A 21,866-nucleotide genomic window follows, 5' to 3' on the forward strand; every position below is an offset into this window, starting at 1 on the left:
CTTCGAACCCGCGCGATCCTCCTGTCTCAGCCTCCCAAGCGCGGGGATGACAAGCGTGTCCACCACGCCCAGCTAGAAAGAGAGACTTTTCTATTTTTTTCTTTTCCAATAAAATTCTAAGATAATTTTATTATAGGAATACTGGTAACAGTAGACAAAAGTTTCTTTTTTAAAAAATTAAGACTAAGCCGGGCAGGTTGGCTTGTAATCCCAAAACTCAGGAGGCTGAGACCAGAGGATCCTGGTTCACGGACAGCCTCAGCTACTTAGGCCCTTTGCAACTCAGTGACACCCTGTAGAATGTCCCTGGGTTCCATCCCCAGTACTGAAAAAAAAAAAATTAAGTCTGGCCTGATGTGGTGGCCCGTGCTTGTAAGCCCAGTACTTGGGAGGCTGACACAAGAAGAGTGCAGGTTCATGGCTCGCTTCAGCATGAACCTGGTGAGATCTTCTGCAACTTAGTGAGACCCTGTTTCAAAATGGAGAATTAAAAAATGGGGCCGGGGGTGTAGCTCAGAGATATAATGCTCCTGGGCTTAATTCCCAGTACAAAAAAATATTCAGTCTTATGCCAGGTGTGGTGGTGCACACTTGTAATCCCAGTGCTTGGGAGGCTGAGACAGGAGGATTGCAGGTTCGTGGCCAGCCTCAGCTACTTAGTGAGACCCTGTTTCAAAACAAAAAATAATAAAATAGGGCTGGGGGTGTAGCTCAGAGGTAGAATGCCCGTGGTTTCAATCCCCAGTAACACACACACACCACCACCACCACCACCACCACACACACACAATCAAATCTTATCTTTGGGGCTTTTCCATCCATACTTTTCTTCTTGTACACAAAATTTTTCCTTCTTTCCTTGGGATTGAACCCAGAGGCATTCTACCTCTGAGTTACACCCCAGCCCTATTTTATTTTGAAACAGAATCTCATTGAATTTCCTAGGCTGTCCTTGAGACCTCAATCCTCCTGTCTCAGCCTCCCAAGTGCTGGGATTACAGGCCTGGACTACCACACCCGGCTATAAAATTGCTGTTACTTAACAGTGTATCCCACAGAGTCTTAATTCTACAGTGTGCTAATACATGTTAGGGGAAACATCAATTAAGTTGCAGTCACATGATCCAGGTCACATGACTCCTCAGGACCTTAAACATTCTAAAGGTGTATTCTGTAAGGCCTCAACTGAGTACTATGGCTGGAGACGCTTCCTAACCTTATGTGAACATACCCCTCCTCGAATGAACATGTCATAGGCTAGGACCAGGCCCTGCGGAGGGCAGTACCACCGGCCATTCTGTGAATTTCCCTTCCATCCTCAACACCAGCCGACATAGACCAACCAGGGTAAGGGAGAGAATGTCTGAGATGAGATGGGGTGGGGAGAAGAGCCTGGGTGTGGAGGTTAGAGGTTAATCTTTGTGTGAACTATGGAGCTGGGCCAACCTCACCATCGTCATCTTCTTTCGTGTGTGTGTGTGTGCGTGCGTGCACGCGCAAGCTTGCGCTTGTGTTTGTTACTGAAGATTAAACGCAGGGCTTGGAGCAAGCTAAGGAAGTGCTCTGCCCCTGAGCCACACCCCCAGCCCTTTTTCTTTTCTGTTTTGAGACAGGGTCTTGTTAAGTTGTCAAGGCTGGCCTCGATTGTGTGATCCTTCTGCCTCCTGAGTATCTGGGATTGCAGGTTTACACTCATGAGCCTGGCATGAAGGTACATTTCCATCCAGTTCATGCAAGAACTTATTCTTCGAACCATCCAACGAGAGGGTAATGCTTTGTGAGGTAACGAGCAGACCATGGCTGGAGGCAGGAGAATGCAAGGTGAAGGAGTCCTGCCTGCTGTGGGATCTATAGCAGGTGACTTTAAAGGATTTATAAAGATGGGTTGCAATTCTAGCATTCTCAAATCCTAACTTTCCACCACTCTATATCTTTGAATTTACACATCTCTACATGTGACCCTGGATACACAAGCACCCACAGCCTCATCTTTCGCGCAGGAGGCCCCCAGCCCAGGGGGAGCAGGATCTCAGGCTGTGAGGCCGTCACGGCTTGAGCCACATGTCTAAGGGGCAGTGACAGGGCGGGGAGGAAGGTGGGGCCTCTGGTGAGGGCCAGCCGAGGCCCGATTCCTGATCTCAGGCCCTAAGACACCTGGGCTCGGGTGGGTTCCTGCCCTGTTGGATGGGGAGCCAGAGATAGAGGACAGGGGCTCCTCTCCGGAGCAGAGGTGATTCTGCAGAATCCCCTTAGAGCAGGGCACCGAGGCAGGGAATCGTTAGCACTGGCCTGTTCTATTGCCCACTCAGCTCCAACCCAGGAAAGGAAAAGCCATTCCTTTCCTCAGTCTCCTCATCTGTGAAATGGGGGTCCCTAGCCTCATTTTCATAAAACTCAAAGGATATTTGGCCAGGTGTGGTGGCGCACGCTTGTAATCCCAGCATTTGGGAGGCTGAGACTGGAGGATCGCGGTTCGCGGACAGTCTCAGCTACTACTTAATGAGGTCCTTGCAAAGGTTCGCGGACAGTCTCAGCTACTACTTAATGAGGTCCTTGCAACTCAGTGAGACCCTGTTTCAAAATAAAGAATGAAAATGCCGGGAGTGGTGGCGCAGTCTTGTAATCCCAGCATTTGGGAGGCTGAGACCGGAGGATCGCGGTTCGCGGACAGCCTCAGCTACTTAGTGAGGCCCTCTGCAACTCAGTGAGACCCGGTTTCAAAATAAAGAATAAAAAACAGGGCAGGGGGTGTAGCTCGGAGGTCAAATGCCCCTGGGTTTCATCCCCAGACCCGCCAAAAAAATAAAAAAAAATAAAGAATGAAAAATAGGGCCGGGTGTGGTGGCGCACGCTTGTAATCCCCGCGCTTGGGAGGCAGACAGGAGGATTGTGCAGGTTCAAAGCCAGTCGGACTGGCGTAAGAGACCCTGTTTCCAAATTAAAAAAAAAAAGTATAAAATAGGTCTGGGAGTGTAGCCCGGAGGTAGAAGGGCTTTCAGGAGCCCCAGTACCACCAAAAAAAAAAAAAAAAAAGAAAGAAAGAAAGAAAAATAGGGCAAGGGGTGTAGCTCGGAGGTAGAATGCCCCTGGGTTTCATCCCCAGTACCACACACAAGACAAAAAGGATATTTGGCCTGGCATCAACCGACATCCTCGTCTAAAGAGAAATTCTATCCTCTCTCTGTAGCCCCAACTCAACACTGGACCCAGGTGGCCATATTTACACCAGGGACCAGAGCCCTGCTCAGAGCAGACCACACCAGGAGTGGACAGACAATGGCACCAATTCTTCCCAGCTGGACCCGAGGGGCCCTGGCTGAGGTCTGGTGGCACTGGTGGTCAGATGGGCTGGCCACGTGGGCTGGCATGGGACGTGGGGAGGCACCTGTGCAGGGGAGTGTGGCTGGACTTCTGCCCTGGCCAAGGTGAGGTGGGTGGCTGTCAGGACCCACATCCCAGCAGGACACACGTACCTTCCAGGTCAGCCAGCAGGGTCTTGGCTCCTGCGACCGTCACCGTGGCAGCGTGGACAGATGAGGAAGCCCGGGCCAGGGCCCCTGTGGCCTCCTGGTGCAGCTAGAGGGAGCAGGCAGCTGTCTAGAGGCAGGTCAGGTGGGCTCCGAACCCACAGATGGACCCCAACATCCCCACAACTCTGCTCCGATAGCTGCTCACCAGGAGCCCCTGGGCAGCCACGCTGCATGTATATTAAGCCCAAGTCTCCCCCAAGAAGATGACAGTTCCCCAGAGGCTCTGAGGAAACCGAGGCATGAGAACGAAAGGAAAGAGGAACCATAGACCCTTCCTCTTCAGAACGCTACTGCTTTAGTCGGGGGCTGGGAGGCTGGAAAATCTGCTTATTATCAATATTACAAAGCTCAGAGCCGGGCGTGATGGTGCACGCTTGTAATCCCAGTACTTGGGAGGCTGAGACAGGAGGATCACGGTTTGCGAACAGGCTCAGCTACTTAGTGAGGCCCTCTGCGAATTAGTGAGACCCTGTTTAAAAATTAAAAAGAAGAAAAAATAGGGCTTGGGGTATAGCTTGGAGGTAGAATGCCCTGGGTTCCATCACTAGTACCGCAAACAAAACAAAACAAAACAAAACAAAAACAAAGCTTTTCCTTACAGACTCACAGCTTCTTACACCATGGCCACTAAACAAGGCTGGATGACTAAAGGCCTGCCTGCCTGTCTGCCTGCCGTGGTCTGTCCGTCTGTTCGTCCGTCCGTCCTTCCTTCCTTCCTTCCTTCCTCCCTTCCTTCCCTCCCTCCCTCCCTTTCTCTTTTCCCTCCTTCCTTCCTTGCTGTACTGGGTACTGAACCCAGGGGCACTCTCCCACTGAGCTATACCCCAGCCTTATTTATTTTTTTTATTTTGAGACATTCTCCCTAAGTGACCTTGATCTTGCAATTCTCCTGTCTCAGCCTCCTGGGGTTACAGCTGTGAGCCATCATGATCGGATAAAAATTACTCTAGAGGGGTCTTTTTTTGGGGGTATTGGGAATATAACCCAGGGGCATTCTACCTCCAAGCTACACCCCCAGCCCTGTTTTTTTATTTATATTTTGAAACAGGGTCCACTGAGTTGCAAAGGGCCTCACTAGGTGGCTGAGGCTGTCCGCGAACCACTATTTTCCTGTCTCGGCCTCCCACGTGTTGGGGTTATCAGCGTGCGCCACCACGCATGGCTTAGAGGGGTCTTTTATACTATAAAAGGTTGGAAGCAACTAGCCCAAGTTAAGTCCACTGGGTGAGTCTCCTTGAATTCCCCGATTAGTAGTGAATGCTGTCTCTTTCTCTAGACTGGAGACACCAGGCTATGCGGCGCAGCACCGTGAGCCCTGGGGAATGCTCAAAGCAAGTGCTCACTTAACAAATGGTGCATGAATAGCCGGAAGGAAGGAAGGAAGGAAGGAAGGAAGGAAGGAAGGAAGGAAGGAAGGAAGGAAGGAAGGAGCGACCGTCAGGCTGTAACCTATACTGAGGAGGGGAGGTGAGTGTGGCCCTGGGAGCCACCCTCCATCCACCTGTGGGTCCATCTCCTGGACCAGCCTCTCCTCTCAGGAAAGCGGGATCTCCTCCCTTGGCTCTGGCCGCCTCTGAAGTTCTCTGAGGTTTGGGGGGAAGCACCAGAGAAATGGAAAGAGCTCCTGCCTGTCTTTGCCTTCTCCCTCTTCTACCCTGGATCCCAGATCACGGTCAGAGCAGCCTTGACCTCCTCCAGGGGCCCCACTCAAGTGACAAGAGCTGACCTGTGTGAGGGGCTCCGTCTTCCGCAGCGCTGCCCGGGCAGCAGCCTGGAGGGCCCCGGCAGCCTCTGCGGCCATGCGCTCTCTTGATGCGATGGTCTTCTCCAGGGTCTGTACTTTCAAGTCCAGGTCCCGGGCTTGGGACTCGGGAGGCTGTGGGGAGAAAGCGGCTCAGTCAGGGCCTGAGGACCAGGTCCTCTATGAAGAGAAAGATGCCCTGCCCAGAAGTCAAGCCTCTCACCCTGGAGAGCCAGCATGCCTGCCTGACGCCCCAGGGACATCGGAAGCCCCGGGGACAGGGTGGCAGGGTGGGCCACCTGTGGACCCTGGGGAGCAGAGGGGCCATGGGAGAGAAGCCAGGCTGGGGGACCTGCCATTGGGGGCTCATCTCTGGGCCCCAAATCATAGCTGTGCAGCCTTGGGCAACTTCAACTCACCTCCCTGACCTACGTTTCCCTCACTGAGAAGTGAGAATCCATCCCCAGGCCACAGTCCCTTATCCTAAACCTCTGGCTGGGTGTGCAGAAATGTCTGGACTTTGGAAAAGCAAGACTGTGAAGGAAGTATGTTTCCTGGGTGGTACCCGGGGCAGCAGCAGGCCCAACACATTAATACCGGTGTATCACGCTCTGCAGGCAGCAGAGGGTGAAGAGGAGGGATGAGAAGCTGTGGACATGTTACACCCCAGGCGCTCTGGGTCAGTGTTGGTCCCAGATGCATCTGGATAGGCTGGCTGCTTTTATCTTTTGGTGCTGGGGTTGAAACCTGGGGCCTTGCGCGTGCCAAGCACGTGCTCTACCACTGAGCCACCCCCCCAGCTTCCTGCTTTCTTAAAGTTCAGTTTCTTTTCTTTCTTTCTTTCTTCTTTTTTTTTTTTTTTTTTGGTGGGTCTGGGGGTGGAACCCAGGGGCATTTGACCTCTGAGCTACACCCCCTGCCCTATTTTTTATTCTTTATTTTGAGACAGGGTCTCACTGAGTTGCAAAGGGCCTCACTAAGTAGCTGAGGCTGTCTGCGAACCGCAATCCTCCGGTCTCAGTCTCCTGAATGCTGGGTTTACAAGTGTGCGCCACCACACCCAGCTTAAGTTCAGTTTCTGAGCTTGGGGATTTCCGGATTACTAAATGGACAGGTGGTAACTGACGTATTTATTCAGAGGAGGTGAGCAGAGGGTGAGGGGCTCAGAGGAGATGAACGAGTCCCTCCCGGCAGCCCTAAAGTGACCCCGTGAGCGGGGCCCACCAGGGAGGTGAAGACTGAGCCCAGGGAGGGAAGGTCCTTGACCAAGGTCATTGAGGCCGGAGCAGCGGAGCCGGCACTCAACATTCAGTCTCATGTTTTCACTGGTGTCACCAGAATAGTGAAGAGGCCCAGCCTTGGCATTACTATTGGAATCAGCAATAGGTTGGCTGTGCCCCAGCTCTGCCAAGCCCTGTAGGTAAATTATCTCATTTTATTTTATTCCTGTGGTGCTGAGGATGCTAAGCAAATGCTCTACCACTGAGCTACGTCTCCAGCTCTTCCTATTTTTTTTTTATTTTTTGTGGTACTGGGGATTGAGCTCAGACACACTCTACCACTGAGCTGCAGGCCCCATCTCACTAAATTGTCCCAGCTGGCCTGGAACTTGCAATTGTCCTGCCTCAGCCTCCCAAGCAGTTATAACTACTATAACTACTATACGTGTGCACTGCACATCTGGCTATGATTATCTTTTTTTGTGTGTGGTACTAGGGATGGAATCCAGGGGCATGTTACATCCCAGCCCTATTTTTTATTCTTTATATTGAAATAAGGTCTCACAAAGTTGCAGAGGCCTCACTAAGTAGCTGAGGCTGGCCTCAAACCTCCGATCTTCTTGTCTCAGCCTCCCAAATACTGGGATTACAATGATCATCTTATTTTAATCAACTGCTATACAGTTCAAAATAAGCCATGTCCCCCGCCTCTGCCCTTGACCCAGTGATTTCTCCAGAAGCTCCAACCCCTTTCCCACCCCCACGCAGAGCTGCAAGGACAGCCGAGCTGACCAGTGCTCCAGGGACAGCCAGCGAGGCCAGGCGTGGGGCTGCGTCCTCAGTGTCTCGTTGCAGAGTGGCCAGCACCCTCTCCGCCTCGGGCAGGACCTCTGCCACAGCCGCGCCCAGCGCCTTCTGGGCCTCTTGGGCCTGCTGGTACCTGGGAGGAAACAGAGGCAGACGGCCCGGGCAGCTGGGCGTAGAGCTGTCCCTCCCCACCACGATCCGGATGCCTGGCTAGAGCCCCTGGTTTGCAAAGGCCTCTCCAGTTTCCTGGACAGTCTCTCCTTTGCGGGCTGGCGGCTGGCAGCTGGCCTTGGAGAATGGCTGCTCTCTGCCGCTTTCAACGAAGCGGAGAGTGAGGCCGTGAACGGGCCACATTCTCCTTTCTTCGTTCATTCAATGCACCCACTCTTTCCTGAAAGGCCACTTGCTCCTCGCCTGAGAACCACATGGGTTGCAAACATGTGGCTCCTTTGGGCGAATCGTAAAGGAAAAAGCGCCTGGTGGCGTGGGAAGCGGTGGCCCAGGCCCTGTCCTTGAGCTAGCCTTGCCCTTGACCCAGGGCACGTCACTCTCCACTGGCAAATGGAGACGCCAGTGCCCTGTGATGGCTGCAGGCCTTTGTACCCCTGACGGGCTACGGTCTGTCATCAATCAAGGAGAATACGTCTCCTGTCCTGGGCAGCAGTACACTCCCTGGCCTGCCCAGACTTGCCCTGTGCCTTACCCCCTGCAGACCAGCGCTCCTGTCCCTGGGGGGGTGGGGGTGTCAGGTGACCTCACCCCAGTCATGCCGGCTTACAGCTGGACACCTAATCTGAGCTGAGCCAATCGAATGCTCTCATCTAGAAATAATAACTTGGGGCTCAGACAAGAAGACAAGGCGCTCCTGGGTCCTTGAACTCAGAGGGACATAAGGGGCACCCAGAGCAGAGAGGCTGAGCCACCTGGCCTGCAAGGCAAGAAAGAAACTGGTGCTGGAGAGGAGCAGGGAGGAGCTGCCCTGCACTAGGTGGTGCGGAGAAGAGAGAGGCGCTGCTCTGCGTTCCAGACCAGCCTTGGACCACGGCAGCGCCTCTGTAGCTCTCAGATGAACCAGCCAGGCAGTGAGGACGCGCCCTCACTTCTCCATGCATTCAGCTCACCCTGATCTCTCAGGGGCCTGGCATCCCGACATCAGACATCCCGACATCCCCTGGCCCGGGTCTGGGTGGGATGCGGACCCTGCACGACCTGACCAGCCTCGAAGAGCATCTGGACTCAGGAGACACTGGTTCTGGAACCAGCCGCCTGTGTCAGGGTCCCATGGGCTCCTGGAGGCTGAGCCCAAGTTTCTACTGCACCTGGGAGGTCTCACCTGTCCTCCAGGTCCTGCTGGGTCTCCAGGGCCTCGCTGCCATCCACTAGGCCCCAGAGGAGCCAGTAGCTGGTGTTGGAGGCGACCAGGGCGCGCCGTGCGGCGGCTTCGATCTTGGCGGCTGCGTCCCTGTGGCTGTATCAATCACACCTGGCTGTCATGTGAGCTCACGGAGGGACTGAGCCCAAACCCATACCCACAGGCCTCCTGCAGGACAGAAACCCTTCTACCTGCCTGCCACATGGTGAGGTGAGAGGACAGGGACACACTCACCTGTTCCTATTCTGTACCAGGATGTCTGAGTCCTATACAAGGACGAGCCCCACCTTTTATGGCTTTTTTTTTTTTTTTTCATACTGGGGATGGAACCCAGGGCATTCTTCCCCCAAGCTACACTCCCAGCCCTATTTTTTATTCTTTATTTTGAAACAGGGTCTCATTGAGTTGCAGAGGGCCTCACTAAGTGGTAGCTGAGGCTGTCTGCGAACCGCACTCCTCCTGTCTCGGCCTCCCAAATGCTGGGATTTAAAGCGATCACACACTCGAGTCTCAGTTTGGGCAATGATTATACAGTTACCCTAGTGGAGGCAGGAGAGGACAGAGGCCCAGGCAGCCTGGGCCGAGTCCTGGCTTTACTGCCTCAGTGCGTTCTTAAGCCAGGTTCTTAACCTGGCTTCTGTGTTTCTATATCTACCAAATGAGTCTAAGGTTCCTAGATCTAAAGTGGAAAACCGCGATAGATTCTGGTTTAAGTGTCATAGCTACCTACCTACCGTCCTGCTTCCCTCCCTCCCTCCCTCTCTCCCTTCCTTCTGGTGCTGGGGATTGAACCCTGCTCTAGCCACCCCCCCAGCCCTTTTTATTTATTTATCTTTGTGGTGCTGGGGATAGAACCCAGAGGCTTTCTACATCCAGGCTACACTCCCAGACCTATTTTCTATTTTATTTGGAAACAGGGTCTCACTAAGTTCCTGAGAGCCTCACTAAGTAGCTGAGGCTGGCTTCGAACCTGTGCGATCCTCCTGTCTCAGCCTCCTGAGCGCGGGGATTACAAGTGCACACCACCAGGCTCGGCTGTAAAGATGTTGTTTAAAAACCACCACCCAAGGCTCAGATGCCCGCAGCTGGTCCAGCTCCCACCCTGCACCTCTGGGCCTCACCCCTTCATCCCTCTCCCTCCCGGGTGGTGACTTTTGCTTCCTACCCGGCAGCCTGAACTCACTAATCCCAACTCCTGGGCACTCGTGCGGCTGACCCTGTAGAGAAGGGCCGGGGCCCCTTTACAAAGGCATGGACACTACCTCACCATGCCCTGGGCATGGGGCTTACCTCCTGGCGAGGGCACGGGCCTCTGTGGCCAGATGGCTCCAGTTGGCGGGCTGGCTGAGCCCTTCCTGAACAACCACCTTCAGAGGGAAGAGGGGGAAACTGAGGCCCAGCCTGGGAGGGCCAGGGCCTCATCTGGCTAAGTTATGGGGCTGTGCGATTAATTTCTTATTTTTTGATATTAGGGACTGATCCCAGGGCATCATTCTACCTCTGAGCTACCCCCAACCCCTGCCCTATATTATTATTATTATTATTATTATTATTATTATTATTATTAATTTTGTGGTACTGGGGATGGAACTCAGGGACATTCTACCTCTGAGCTACACCCCTAGCCCTGTTTTTTATTCTTTATTTTGAAACAGGGTCTCACTGAGTTGCAAAGGGCTTCACTAAATAGCTGAGGCTCTTATTTTATTTGGAAACAGGATCTTGCTAAATTGCTGAGGCTGGCCTTGAACCTGTGATCCTTCTGACTAGGCCTCCCAAGTACTGGGATTATAGGCACGCCCTGATGCCTAAAGACCCACCAGGGCTGCAGGTTCCGCCTGGTTATTTTCTGTGTGCCCAGCACTGTGCAGGGATAGAGACCTAGAGGACTCTGCCAGTAATCTTATAAACACCCAAAGCGAGCCACAGAGTGGGCTTCCAGTGGGCAGGGTCCTGGAACCTGCGGGAGCCAAGCCTGCGCCTAGCTGCGCATGCGCTGTCTGCTCAGCGCGCCTCGTTCTTTGCAAAGGCTCTCCCCCAACCCACGGACGAGGCACGGGACGAGCCCTCTTTTTTAAGATGACACTGAGCCTCCCTTAAAGGGAGAGGCATGCCCGAGGTCACCAGGTCAGTGGCACGCGCAGGCTCGGCAGGGGCAGGGGCAGGGGCGGTACCAGAGACGTGAGAAGGGAGGCTGCTCGCAGAATCTCCCCTTCCGAGGACGCCAGCGCCCCCTCCAGGTCAGCCAGCTGGTTGCAGGTCTTCTGGGCTCCGGCGTGGGCACAGCGGGCTCTCCTGCTCAGCACCTGCAGCCGTGCCCGGGCGCCCTTCACCGCGCCCTGGAGGCCAGCCATCTGCTCCAGGAAGGCTTCTCGAGCCCCTGCCGGGAGCCCGCAGCCCAGGGGTCAAGCACAGTCCAGATTCCACCCCCGGGAGCCCGTCTGTGCCCACCACTCTCCAGGGCCACAGCGGAAGCCCATCGCCAGCCCAGAGCACCAGCAATGAGTCCCAGAGAAAAAGTGTGCCCAAGAGGCAGGACACACACAGCAATCAGCCTGCTCGAGGGCCGGGGGCCGGGCCTCTGAGGCCCAAGGACAGCACTGTTATCCCAAGAGGCGCATGCACCAGCTCGTTCAGCCTTGCCACCAGGGTCTCCCTCTTTTTCTTTCTTGGGGAAGTACTGGAGGTTGAACCCAGAGGCATTCTGCCTCCAAGCTACGGCCCCAGCCCTATTTTATTTTTTTTTATTTGGAAACCAGGTCTGGCTAAGTTGCTGAGGGACCTCACTAAGCAGCTGAGGCTGGCCTTGAACCTGCAATCTTCCTGTCTCAGCCTCCCAGGGACCAGGATTACAGGCACACGCCACCACCCTCTTGACAGTCCTGCTAGTGGGTCTCAGCTTATCTATTTCTGGGTGCTGACGGAATACAGCTGCTTACATGAAATTTCACAGAGCAATCACTTCTCTTCCAGTACTCCCTGGTGCCTGTGTTCTGGGGCTACACGTTCTGCCTGGTTATTTTCTGTGTGCCCAGCACTGTGCAGGGATAGAGACCTAGAGGACTCTGCCTGTTCAGCACCTGGAACAGCGCCCGGAGCCTTGCCTGGGGGAGGGATTCAGCTCCCAAACCCGGCCCCCAGCTGCACTAAACTTACAGAATGGACAGGAGGCACGGGGCTGGGGGCACTGAAGGGGAGGCAGTGGAGCCCCGGGCTGGGTGCTGAGAGCCCGCAAAGCATCTGACCAGGCTGGCGGCTGCCTGGAGGGCCCCAGCTGGCCAGCCTGGCCTCCTGCTTTGCGCTCCCTGCTCCCTCTGTACCTGGCAGCAGGCGGTGACCCTGGTAGACATCCCCCCGTGGGGCCTCTGCCTGCAGAATGTCCAGGGGCCCCCAGGGACTGCCGCAGTCAGAGCCCTGCAGCCACCCCTCCATCACGGTCAGCCTGATCTTCAGCTTGGCTGCCTGCAGGGGACAGGGCAAGAAAGGTGCATGAGGCTGGTGGGCTCGCTGGACCCTCCCTCTGGCTTCTCTTCCTCTCTGCGGGGTCCCCGCTACACATCCTACCCTGGGCCTCGAAGCTAAGGGCACTCCAACCCTGACAACCCTCCCTGCCCATCCACGGGGGCTGGCTCTTCGCTCCTCATGCCAAGGGACCCGCTGGCGCTCAGCCTGCAGCGGGAGGAAGGGGAACACACGTGCATCGCACACCCTGCCCCGCTCCTTCCATCGCACACACAAAGGCCACGTTTACAGAGCACATGTTAGCAGCCAGCCTTGGCAGGAGTGTGTGCCACGGCTCAGCCACCTCAGAACCACCCTAGCAGAGGGCCCCGGGGTCCGCAGCCTGGTCCTTGATTCCAGAGTCCAAAATGTTCAGGCAAACCACAAGGCTCCCCATTACTTACTTGATGGCATAATGGCCTAAACTCATTTATTTATTTATTATTATTTTTTGCGGTACTGGGGGTGGAACCCAGGTGCATTCTACCTCCAAGCTACATACCTAGCCCTATTTTTTAGTCTTTATTTTGAAACAGGGTCTCACTGAGTTGTGAAGGGCCTCACTAAGTAGCTGAGGCTGTCCTCGAACCAGGGTCCTCCCGTCTCAGCCTCCTGAATGCTGGTATTATATGCGTGCGTCACCACGCCCGGCTCACCTAAACTCATTTGGAAGAAGCAATGCTCTGGAAAAGGCTGCTAGGAGCATTTACTTATCTACATGCCATAAGTATGCGCGTTTGGTCCTGCAGAAATATCAAGGGGCTGGCCCACAGGGCTGCCTGCCTCGCTTTTAGCACACAGTCTTGGTGTCCTTGGCCTTGGGGAAGGGGGCGTAGGCCCGACTCGGTCCATTTTGTTGTAGGAGACAGTGAGACTTATCAGGGCCGTGTCTGCCTGCTGGGGGAACACGGGGCTGGCGAAGGGGATCCCGCCCAGTTAACCCCAGAGCTCCAGCTCCCAACCCCTGCACCCTCCCACCTCCCTGCTCAAAATTTACTGTGCTCCGCAGGAGGGGCGTTGCCCCCCAAGGGGTCAGCTGCCATCTCACCCCACAAGGGAGAGGAGACCTCGGCCGGGGTGGCACCTCTTTCCTGTCCATCCAGATGTGGGAAAGCCTGGCTGAGCCTGGGGCTGCACATGAGCAGGGGACAGGTGCCCAGCACAGGCCCGGAGCTCGGGGGGCGGGCCTGGACGGGGCCTGGGCTGGGTGCTCACCTCCTCCTTCACCAGGGCGTAGCAGGTTGGACACTCCTGGCAGCGGGTGCCATCCTCGGTGAGGAAGAAGTTGTCCTGGCAACGGTCACACTTGTAGCCCACGAAGCCCGGCCGGCACACACACGTGCTGTTCTCATGGCACTGGGCCGAGGCGGCGCCCAGTGGGGAGCACCTGCATGCTGGAGGGCCCATGGCTGTGATGGACCCCAGCCCTCCCCTGCGGCTCCCACAACCCCCTGGGGCGACTCCTAGAACTCCAGGACCCTGGCCTGAGATTCTTTTTTTTTTTTTTTTTTTTCCCCAGTACTGGAGTTTGAACCCAGGGGCATTCCTTAGCCCTATTTTTTATTCTTTATTTTGAAAGAGTCTCACTAAGTTATGTAGGGCTTCACTAAGTAGCTGAGGATGTCCACGAACTGCGATCCTCCTGTCTCAGCCTCCCACATGCTAGGATTACAAGCGTGCGCCACCACGCCCTATGTTATTTTTTACTCTTTTTTTGGGGGACATTCTGGGGATGGAACCCAGGGCAAGATTCTACCTCTGAGCAACACCCCCAGCCCTGTATTTTATTCTTTATTTTGAAACAGGGTCTCACTGAGTTGCAGAGGGCCTCACTAAGTAGTAGCTGAGGCTGTCCACGAACCGAGATCCTCCTGCCTCAGCCTCCCAAATGCTGGGATTACGAGTGTGCATCACCAAGCCCCATTTTATTTTTTTTTATTTATTTTTATTTTTATTTTTATTTTTTGTGGTACTGGGGTTCCTGGAAGCCCTTCTACCTCCGGACTACACTCCCAGACCTATTTTTGCATTTTTATTTGGAAACAGGGTCTCCTAAGCCAGTGCGCGGGGCTGGCTTCGAACCTGCACGATCCTCCTGTCTCTGCCTCCCAAGCGCGGGGATTACAAGCGTGCCCACCACGCCCAGCCCCATTTTATTTTTTATTTTGAAACAGGGCTTCACTAAGGTGCTGAGAAGCCTTGCTAAATCGCAGAGACTGGCCTCAGACCTGCGATCTTCCTGTCTCAGAGTCCCAAGTCCTGGCATTACAGGGGTGCGACATCATACCAGGCTCCAGACTTGTTTCAACGGCCCTGGAGACCTGGAGACCCACTGGGCTTAGTAACCGTCAATGCAGCCCAACCATACAAATGGGGAAACTGAGTCTCACAAAGGCGACGCGATAGCCCCGGCACAGGGCATTTAGCGGTGGCACCTGGGATGAGGTTCTCAAGCTGTCACCAGGACGCTGCGTTTCCACCTCACTCACTCGCTCAGGAGACAGGACCCGCCTGTGACCACCAGCTCTTCCACTGTCCCCACTTCCCCATCAGCCATCTTTGGCAAGATGGCAGGGACACCCCTCCCAGCAGCCCAGGAAGGACCCAGCTTCCTTACCCCGGCAGCCCTTGATGGAGAAGCCAAAGAAACCCAGCTGGCATCGGTCGCAGGCCCGGCCGGTGACTCCGGGGCGGCAGAGGCACTGCCCGGTCTCGGGGTGACACTGTTCCTCCTGGGAGCCCAGCGGGTGGCACTGGCAGCTGTGGTAGGGAAGGACCCAGGTCTGAGGCCAGCTGCAGGCCACTGCTGGCCCAGCTACTGGGCTCAGCTGTGCCCAAGGAAGCAAAGAATCTCACCGGATGCTCACCAGCCAGGAAAGAAAAAACATAAAAGCTATGGTGATACACGTTTTGGGGTTGGCAAGTCATGGTACAATTAGCACACTAGAGGCTCTGAGAAGCCTCGCAAGGAGGAAATCTGTCTGCTTTCCTTGCCATTTCCTGTAGTCCTCCACATCCTCTAAAGATGACTGTCTAAGGTGCTACTGCAGGTGGCCAGAAAGGACACCCAGTTCCAGGCATCACCAAGATGAGAATCAGAGACCAAACGTGCCCTAAGGATGCTCCTTAGGGATGCTCCTTAGGGATGCTCCTTGAGGATGCTCCTTAGGGATGCTCCTTAGGGATGATCTTTAGGGATGCTCCTTAGGGATGCTCCTTGAGGATGTTCCTTAGGGATGCTCCTGGCCTGCATCCTGGGCTGGCAGAGCCCTGGATCTGACACCAAAGGACCGTCCCTTTGTCCCCATTTGGTGAAGGGCATGGTGGACTTGGCGGTGGGCCTGCGACATGTTGCAAAGTCAGGCCCCCCCGGAGGCTCCCTGTGTTGTCTTCCATCCTGGCCAGACACCCAGGGCGCCTGCAGCCTCGCCCCACCTACCTCTGGCAGCCCCGCCCAGGCTGGAGGTCGTAGAAGCCAGGGCTGCAGCGGCCGCAGTCCCGGCCCGTGACGTGAGGCAGGCAGGTGCACTGGCCAGTGGTGGGGTGGCAGGGCGTCCGCCCACCGTCCGAGCCCTCTGGCCTGCAGCTGCATGCTGTGGGAGCAGGAAAGGGTGTGGGGAAGGATACAGACCATATGATCTGTATCCTTCCATCGGGGGTCCAGTGGAAGCCAAGAAGTGTGTGTGGGGGGCCCTGGACATGACTCAGATTCAACCCCGAATCTTAAGCCCTGTCTGGAATGAGGCTCATAGGCTCAAACCTCAGTCCTTTGCTGAGACAGCCCAGAATGGTCTTGGTGGCTGGTGGCCCTTGTGAGCCTGCCCTGAGCCCCAGCCGGCTGGAGAGAGGGCCAGAGACTTGGTCAAAGGTCATGGGCAGAGCCCTGCGCCATCCTGGGCCATCACAGGCAGCGTCTCACTCTGGGACAGAGCAGGGTTCCTGATGGGGAGTCCTGACGGGGTTCTATGGAGCAAGAGGGCCGTGAGGTGCTGTGTGGGGAAGAGCTCTGGAGCGCATAAATTCAGGGCAAATGCAGGACTTTTGGGGTCCTCTGCAGACTGATGCATGCGCCCCCCCCCCACCCAGGGGACAGGGCCAAGTGCTAAAGGTTGGTGGGGAGAAGCTTGGAAGAGGAGGATGCGCCTTGGACCTTTGGAGCGGAACAAATCCCTGCACTTTTTAGAGACAACAAGAGGGAGGGGAACCTGCCTGGGGCCTCACGGCCTGGCCTAGGGCCCCCCCAATTTTGGTGAATTCAGCAGCTACCCCACCTAGGTCCTGGGGACAGGGCAGAGCCAGGCGTGGGCCCAGGTGCCAGACACTCACGCACACACTTGTCCTGGGGTCGTGGGGCCAGGGCGCTGCCGTAGAAGCCCTCCTGGCAGCGCTCACAGTGGTCACCTGTCGTGTTGTGCAGGCAGCGCAAGCAGTGGCCAGACTGGGGGTCGCAGTTGCCCACTGCATTGGGGTCCACGTTCCCGCTGCACTGGCACCGGCGGCAGGGTTGGGGGGCTCCAGAGAGTCCCAGTGGGTCCCCAAAAAAGCCATCATCGCAGCCCTCGCAGCGCCGCCCTGCATGAGAGAGAGCAGGTGGGCAGCTGTGCCCACAGGGGGCAGAAGGTAAGGCGGCACGCTGGTGCCCCATAGCTGCCCACTGGCTGTGTGGTCTTGGGCAAGCTGCCGTGCCTCTCTGAAGGTGATCATTTACTTCATGGCAGCCACTCCCAGGACAGCTGAAAGGCACAGGGGATGTCTGTGCAAAGCACTTAGCCTCTGGCTAGCAGGCACCTGGTGGGCTACACATCCCCACGCCCCAGTGCCAATGGCTCCATCCCATCAGCACCTCGGCCAGCAGCAGCCCTGCCGCCTTCCCCAGCACCACCGTGACCATCACCTCCAGCACCCACATCCTCGTCAGCAACTCTGTTGTCACACGGTCACCATCCTCAGCATCACCCTGACCCTCATTTTCATCGCCATCTCTGTGACGGTATTGGTTGCATTTGCTGCCAATACCGTCATCACCACCCTTGTCGGTGACATCTCGATGATCACCTTCGGCCCCATCTGTCATTGCATTTGTTGCCAGCATCTCCAGCATCACCCGGACCAGGACCCTCATCAGCATCTTGGGCATCATCTTCATCACCAGCATCTCCATCCCCATGGTAACCGCGCTCAGTCACCATCTGGACCTTCATCCTCATCTCAAGCATTACTTCACCCTCATCTTTTCTCTTTCTTCCTTCCTTCCTTTCTTTCTTTCTTTCTTTTTTTCTTTCTTTCTTTCTTTCTTTCTTTCTTTCTTTCTTTCTTCCTTCCCCCCCCTTTCTTTTTGTGGTACTGGGGATGGAACCCAGGAGCATTCAATCTCTGAGCTACGCCCTTAGCTCTAATTTTTGTTCTTTTTTTTTTTTGTGGTGGTACTGGGGGTGGAATCCAGAGGCTTTCTACCTCCGGGTTATACTCCCAGACCTATTTTATATTTTATTTGGAAACAGGGTCTCACTAAGTTGCTGAGAACCTCACTCAGTAGCTGAGGCTGGCTTCGAACCTGTGTGATCCTCCTGTCTCAGCCTCCCAAGTGCGGGGATTACAAGCGTGCGCCACCACGCCCGGCTTTTTGTTCTTTATTTTGAAAGAGGGTCCCACTAAGTTGCAAAGGGCCTCACTAAGTAGCTGAGGCTGGCCCGAACCTGCAATCCTGTCTCAGCCTCCCGAATGCTGGGATTACAAGAGTGTGCCACCACGCCTGGCGCTTAGCCACCATCTTGACCTTCATCCATTTCTCAAGCCATTACGGCACCATCATCTTCATCACCACCTGGATCGCTTTCTCATTATCGTCCTTTTCGATGTCACAAAGCCCCTGTCACCCTGATTTCCTCATCTCTACTCTTCCCAGCCCCTTTGTGCCCTTGCTTCTGTGGCTTCTGAACTTCCTCTGGAAGCTCCAGCTGGGCTCCTGTCCTGCCTCCTGGGTGGGACCTGGGCTTTGGCCTCCTCCAGCCCTCAGAGCCATCAGGAGCCTCAGAGGAGATGGTGTGGGAGCAGACTTTTGGAGGGTGGCGGCCTGGGAAGTCAGCTCTGGACACAAAAGGGGTGTACAAGCCCATTCTTGGACTCTGGCATCCCCTGGTGTCAGCCTCTCTACAGCTGTCTCCATGGGGAGGGGTCTCCTTGCTCACCTGAATTTCATGTTCCTGTTTACATTTTTACATGTTTCAGTTGTTATAACAACTATGTGCTCCATTTATAATTTTAAAAATGACTCTAAGCCGGGCGTGGTGGCACACACTTGTAATCCCCGCGCTTGGGAGGCTGAGACAGGAGGATTGCGCAGGTTCGAAGCTAGCCTCAGCTACTTAGTGAGGCTCTCAGCAACTTAGTGAGACCCTGTTTCCAAATATAATACAAAGTAGGCCCGGGAGTATAGTCTGGAGGTAGAAATCCCCTGGGTTCCATCCTCAGTATCACAAAAAGCAAAATAAAATAAAAATAAAAATGACTTCATATGTAATTTTAAAATGTAACTGAAAAAACAGCTGTGGGCTCCCTGTGTCCTCAAAACTCATCAGTCTTCCTGCAATCAAGCTAATACTACTGCTCTGAGCAACCTTGAAAAGAAAAAAAAGATCCCGAGAAAGAGAAGTCTGAACAGAGTTCAAGGTCGAGGCCAGAACCTGCCTCTGGGATTCTGAAACAGAGTGAAGTCAGGGATGGGGCACTGAGGCTGCCGCGCAGGCGTGAGCCACACGCCTGGAGCCAGGTGAGGGTGGCCCGCAGGCCGCTCTGAGGCACAGGCAGCGGGCAGTGTGGGCTTGAGGCTGGTAGGGCTCAGGACTTGGCTGCAATTAATCCTGACCCCGCTGTCCGGGTCAGCTGTCTGCGCGCCAGTCTCTCCCCAGGCCCAAGGAAGGAGCTGGCAGAGGCCAAGGTCTGCAGCCGACCCAGGTCACCCTGCCGGGAGGGTGGGGGGCGACCTCTGCACAGCCAGTGACATCAGCTGCCCCCGGAGTCCCAGCGGCGTCACCGGGGGTCCACGGGAGCTTCTCCGATCTCCACCTACACTGGGTGAGGCTTTGCTCAAGTCTGCAGACCCAAGGGAGACGCAGTCGGGGGCTAGGAGACGTGGGGAGACGTGGCGAGATGGCGGCGGGGTGCGGGTCCAGGGGGGACCTGGATCTGCTCGAGTCTGTCTGCTCAGCCCTGCTGGACACCGAGGTGGCCCTGGAGCTGCTTCAGGGGGGCCCCAGGGAAGCACAGCTGACAGGACTGACTCAATGCAGCTGCACTTCTCAAGAAAAAAACCAGATATCAAGAGCTGGCCCTGGTGGCGCACGCTCATCGTCCCAGCACTTGGGAGGCTGAGACGGGAGGATCGTGGCTCACGGACAGCCTCAGCTACTTAGTGAGGCCCTCTGCGACTCAGTGAGACCCTGTTTGAAAATAAAGAATAGAAAATAGGGCTGGGGGTGTAGCTTGGAGGTAGAATGCTCCTGGGTCCCAGCCCCAGACCCGGAAAGAAAGAAAGAAAAGAAGGAAGGAAGGAAGGAAGGAAGGAAGGAAGGAAGGAAGGAAGGAAGGAAGGTAGGTAGGTAGATTGATTCAGTCAGGCATGGTAGCAAACACTTGTAATCCCAGTACTTGGGAAGCTGAGACAGGAGGATTGTGGGTTCGCGGCCACCCTCAGCAACTTGTGAGGCCCTCCACAACTTAGTGAGACCCTGTTTCAAAATAAAATAAAAGAGGGTTGGGGGTGTAGCTCAGAGGTAGATTACCCCTGGGTTTAATCCCCTGCGCTGCAAAATAAATAAATAGAGAAAGAAATAATAAAATAGGGCTGGGGGTGTAGCTCGGAGGTAGAATGCCCCTGGGTTCAATCCCCAGTACCGCAGACACACACACACAAATCATATTTCTAGGATAGGAACCTTGACAACGTTAGGCTAAATAAAATAAGCCGGATGCGGGAAGACGGATATCGCGTATGGTGTCATTTAAATTAGATCCCACAAGAGACAAATTCAGAGACAGGAAGAGTGGCTGTGCCGGGGCCGGGGGAGCAGGAAGGCCGCCCTCATTTAACGGGTACAGTTCATGTGTGGGATGATGAGAGGTTCTGGAGATGGACGGCGGCGCCAACGTGCCTCCTGCCGCCGAGTTACACGCTTAAATGAGGGCGGAAGTGGCAAATTTTGCGTTACATATTTTACCACCATAAAAAATTAATAGCATAATATACCCAAAGCCATTTAACTATACAATTTAAATGGGTAAATGGTTGGGCATGTGAATATCACAAAAGCTATTAAAAAAAGATGGGGTGTCTAGGAGGGGCCGGGGTCCCGCAAGAGAGATGAGAATGGGAAGCCCTGGGAATGCAAGGACGAGGCGGGCTCCACTCCACGTGGTACCCGATGGCATTTCATTTTATTTTGGGGTGTTTCCTTCTTTTGGTGCCAAGGATAGAACCCTGTTGACATTTTTTTTGGTACTGGAGATAGAACCCAGGGACATTCTTTTTTTTTTTTTTTTCCTTGCAATACTGAGAGTGGCACTCAGGGATATTCTACCTCCCAGTTACACCCCTAGCCCTGTTTTTTCATTATTTTTCACATATTTACTTTCTAGCCAATTTGTTAGAGTCCTTGTACTGCCAAACATGCCTGGAACTCCAGGGAAGGGAGTGGACGACGGACGGCCTCACCCGCCCGCCATGCAGTGCACGGAAACTGGGTCCATGAGCACCGCGATCATTGAACAGCCTTGTAAAAAATTGTAACAGGAGCTGGAATTTGAATCTACTGCGGGTCTTCACTTCTCAGTGCAGCTCAGCATTGAACAGAACCTCATCTTCGGGCCGGGCGTGGGGGCACGCTCGCAATCCCAGCACTCGGGAGGCTGAGACCTGGAGGATCGCGGTTCGTGGACAGCCTCAGCTACTTAGTGAGGCCCTCTGCAACTCAGTGAGACCCGGTTTCAAAATAACAAATAAAAATAGGGCAGAGGGTGTAGCTCGGAGGTCAAATGGCCCTGGGTTCCATCCCCAGACCCGCAAAAAAAAAAAAAAAAAAAAGAAAGAAACCTCATCTTCACTTCTCAAAAACACAACCCCTGACAAAATTTTATGGGGAAAAAAACTATACTTTTTTTTGTGTGTGGTGCTGGGGTGGAACCCAGGGGCTTTCTACCTCCGGGCTATACTCCCAGACCCATTTTATATTTTATTTGGAAACAGGGTCTCACTAAGTTGCTGAGAGCCTCACTAAGTTGCTGAGGCTGGCTTCGAACCTGCGTGATTCTCCTATCTCAGCCTCCCAAGCGCGGGGATGACAAGCGTGGCCACCAGGCCCGGCCTGCATACTGTGTGTGTGGGGGGGGTACTGGGGATGGAACCCAAGGGCAGTCTACCTCTGAGCTATAGACCCAGCCCTATTTTTTATTCATTATTTTGAAATAGGGTCTCACTGAGTTGCAAACCACCTCACTAAGTAGTAGCTGAGGCTGTCCTTGAACCCAGGATCCCTGGGGATCCTCAGGCATCTCAGCCTCCCAAATGCTGGGATTACCAGGGTGTGCCACCACGCCCGGCTAAAAATGCATACTTTTTTTTTTTTTTTTTTTGCGGGTCTGGGGATGGAACCCAGGGGCATTTGACCTCCGAGCTACACCCCCTGCCCTGTTTTTTATTC

At 54.6% G+C, this 21,866-nt stretch overlaps 1 protein-coding gene across 1 annotated transcript in view; it reads right to left on the minus strand.

Annotated features, from left to right (window-relative positions):
• Window positions 1–21,866, minus strand: part of LAMC3 (laminin subunit gamma 3) — a gene marked incomplete at both ends in the record, with an annotated part of 74,862 nt that overhangs the window by 11,160 nt on the left and 41,836 nt on the right. The window contains 11 exons of the mRNA XM_080708869.1: window positions 3,474–3,576; window positions 5,257–5,406; window positions 7,284–7,431; window positions 8,632–8,766; window positions 9,961–10,037; window positions 10,845–11,050; window positions 11,991–12,132; window positions 13,387–13,565; window positions 14,789–14,931; window positions 15,611–15,764; window positions 16,498–16,743. Coding sequence (XP_080564995.1) covers window positions 3,474–3,576; window positions 5,257–5,406; window positions 7,284–7,431; window positions 8,632–8,766; window positions 9,961–10,037; window positions 10,845–11,050; window positions 11,991–12,132; window positions 13,387–13,565; window positions 14,789–14,931; window positions 15,611–15,764; window positions 16,498–16,743 — 1,683 coding nt within the window. The remainder of the gene's footprint in view (window positions 1–3,473; window positions 3,577–5,256; window positions 5,407–7,283; window positions 7,432–8,631; window positions 8,767–9,960; window positions 10,038–10,844; window positions 11,051–11,990; window positions 12,133–13,386; window positions 13,566–14,788; window positions 14,932–15,610; window positions 15,765–16,497; window positions 16,744–21,866) is intronic.

Source organism: Muscardinus avellanarius (genome assembly GCF_963383645.1).
Source record: "Muscardinus avellanarius genome assembly, chromosome: 13".
NCBI lineage: Eukaryota > Metazoa > Chordata > Mammalia > Rodentia > Gliridae > Muscardinus > Muscardinus avellanarius.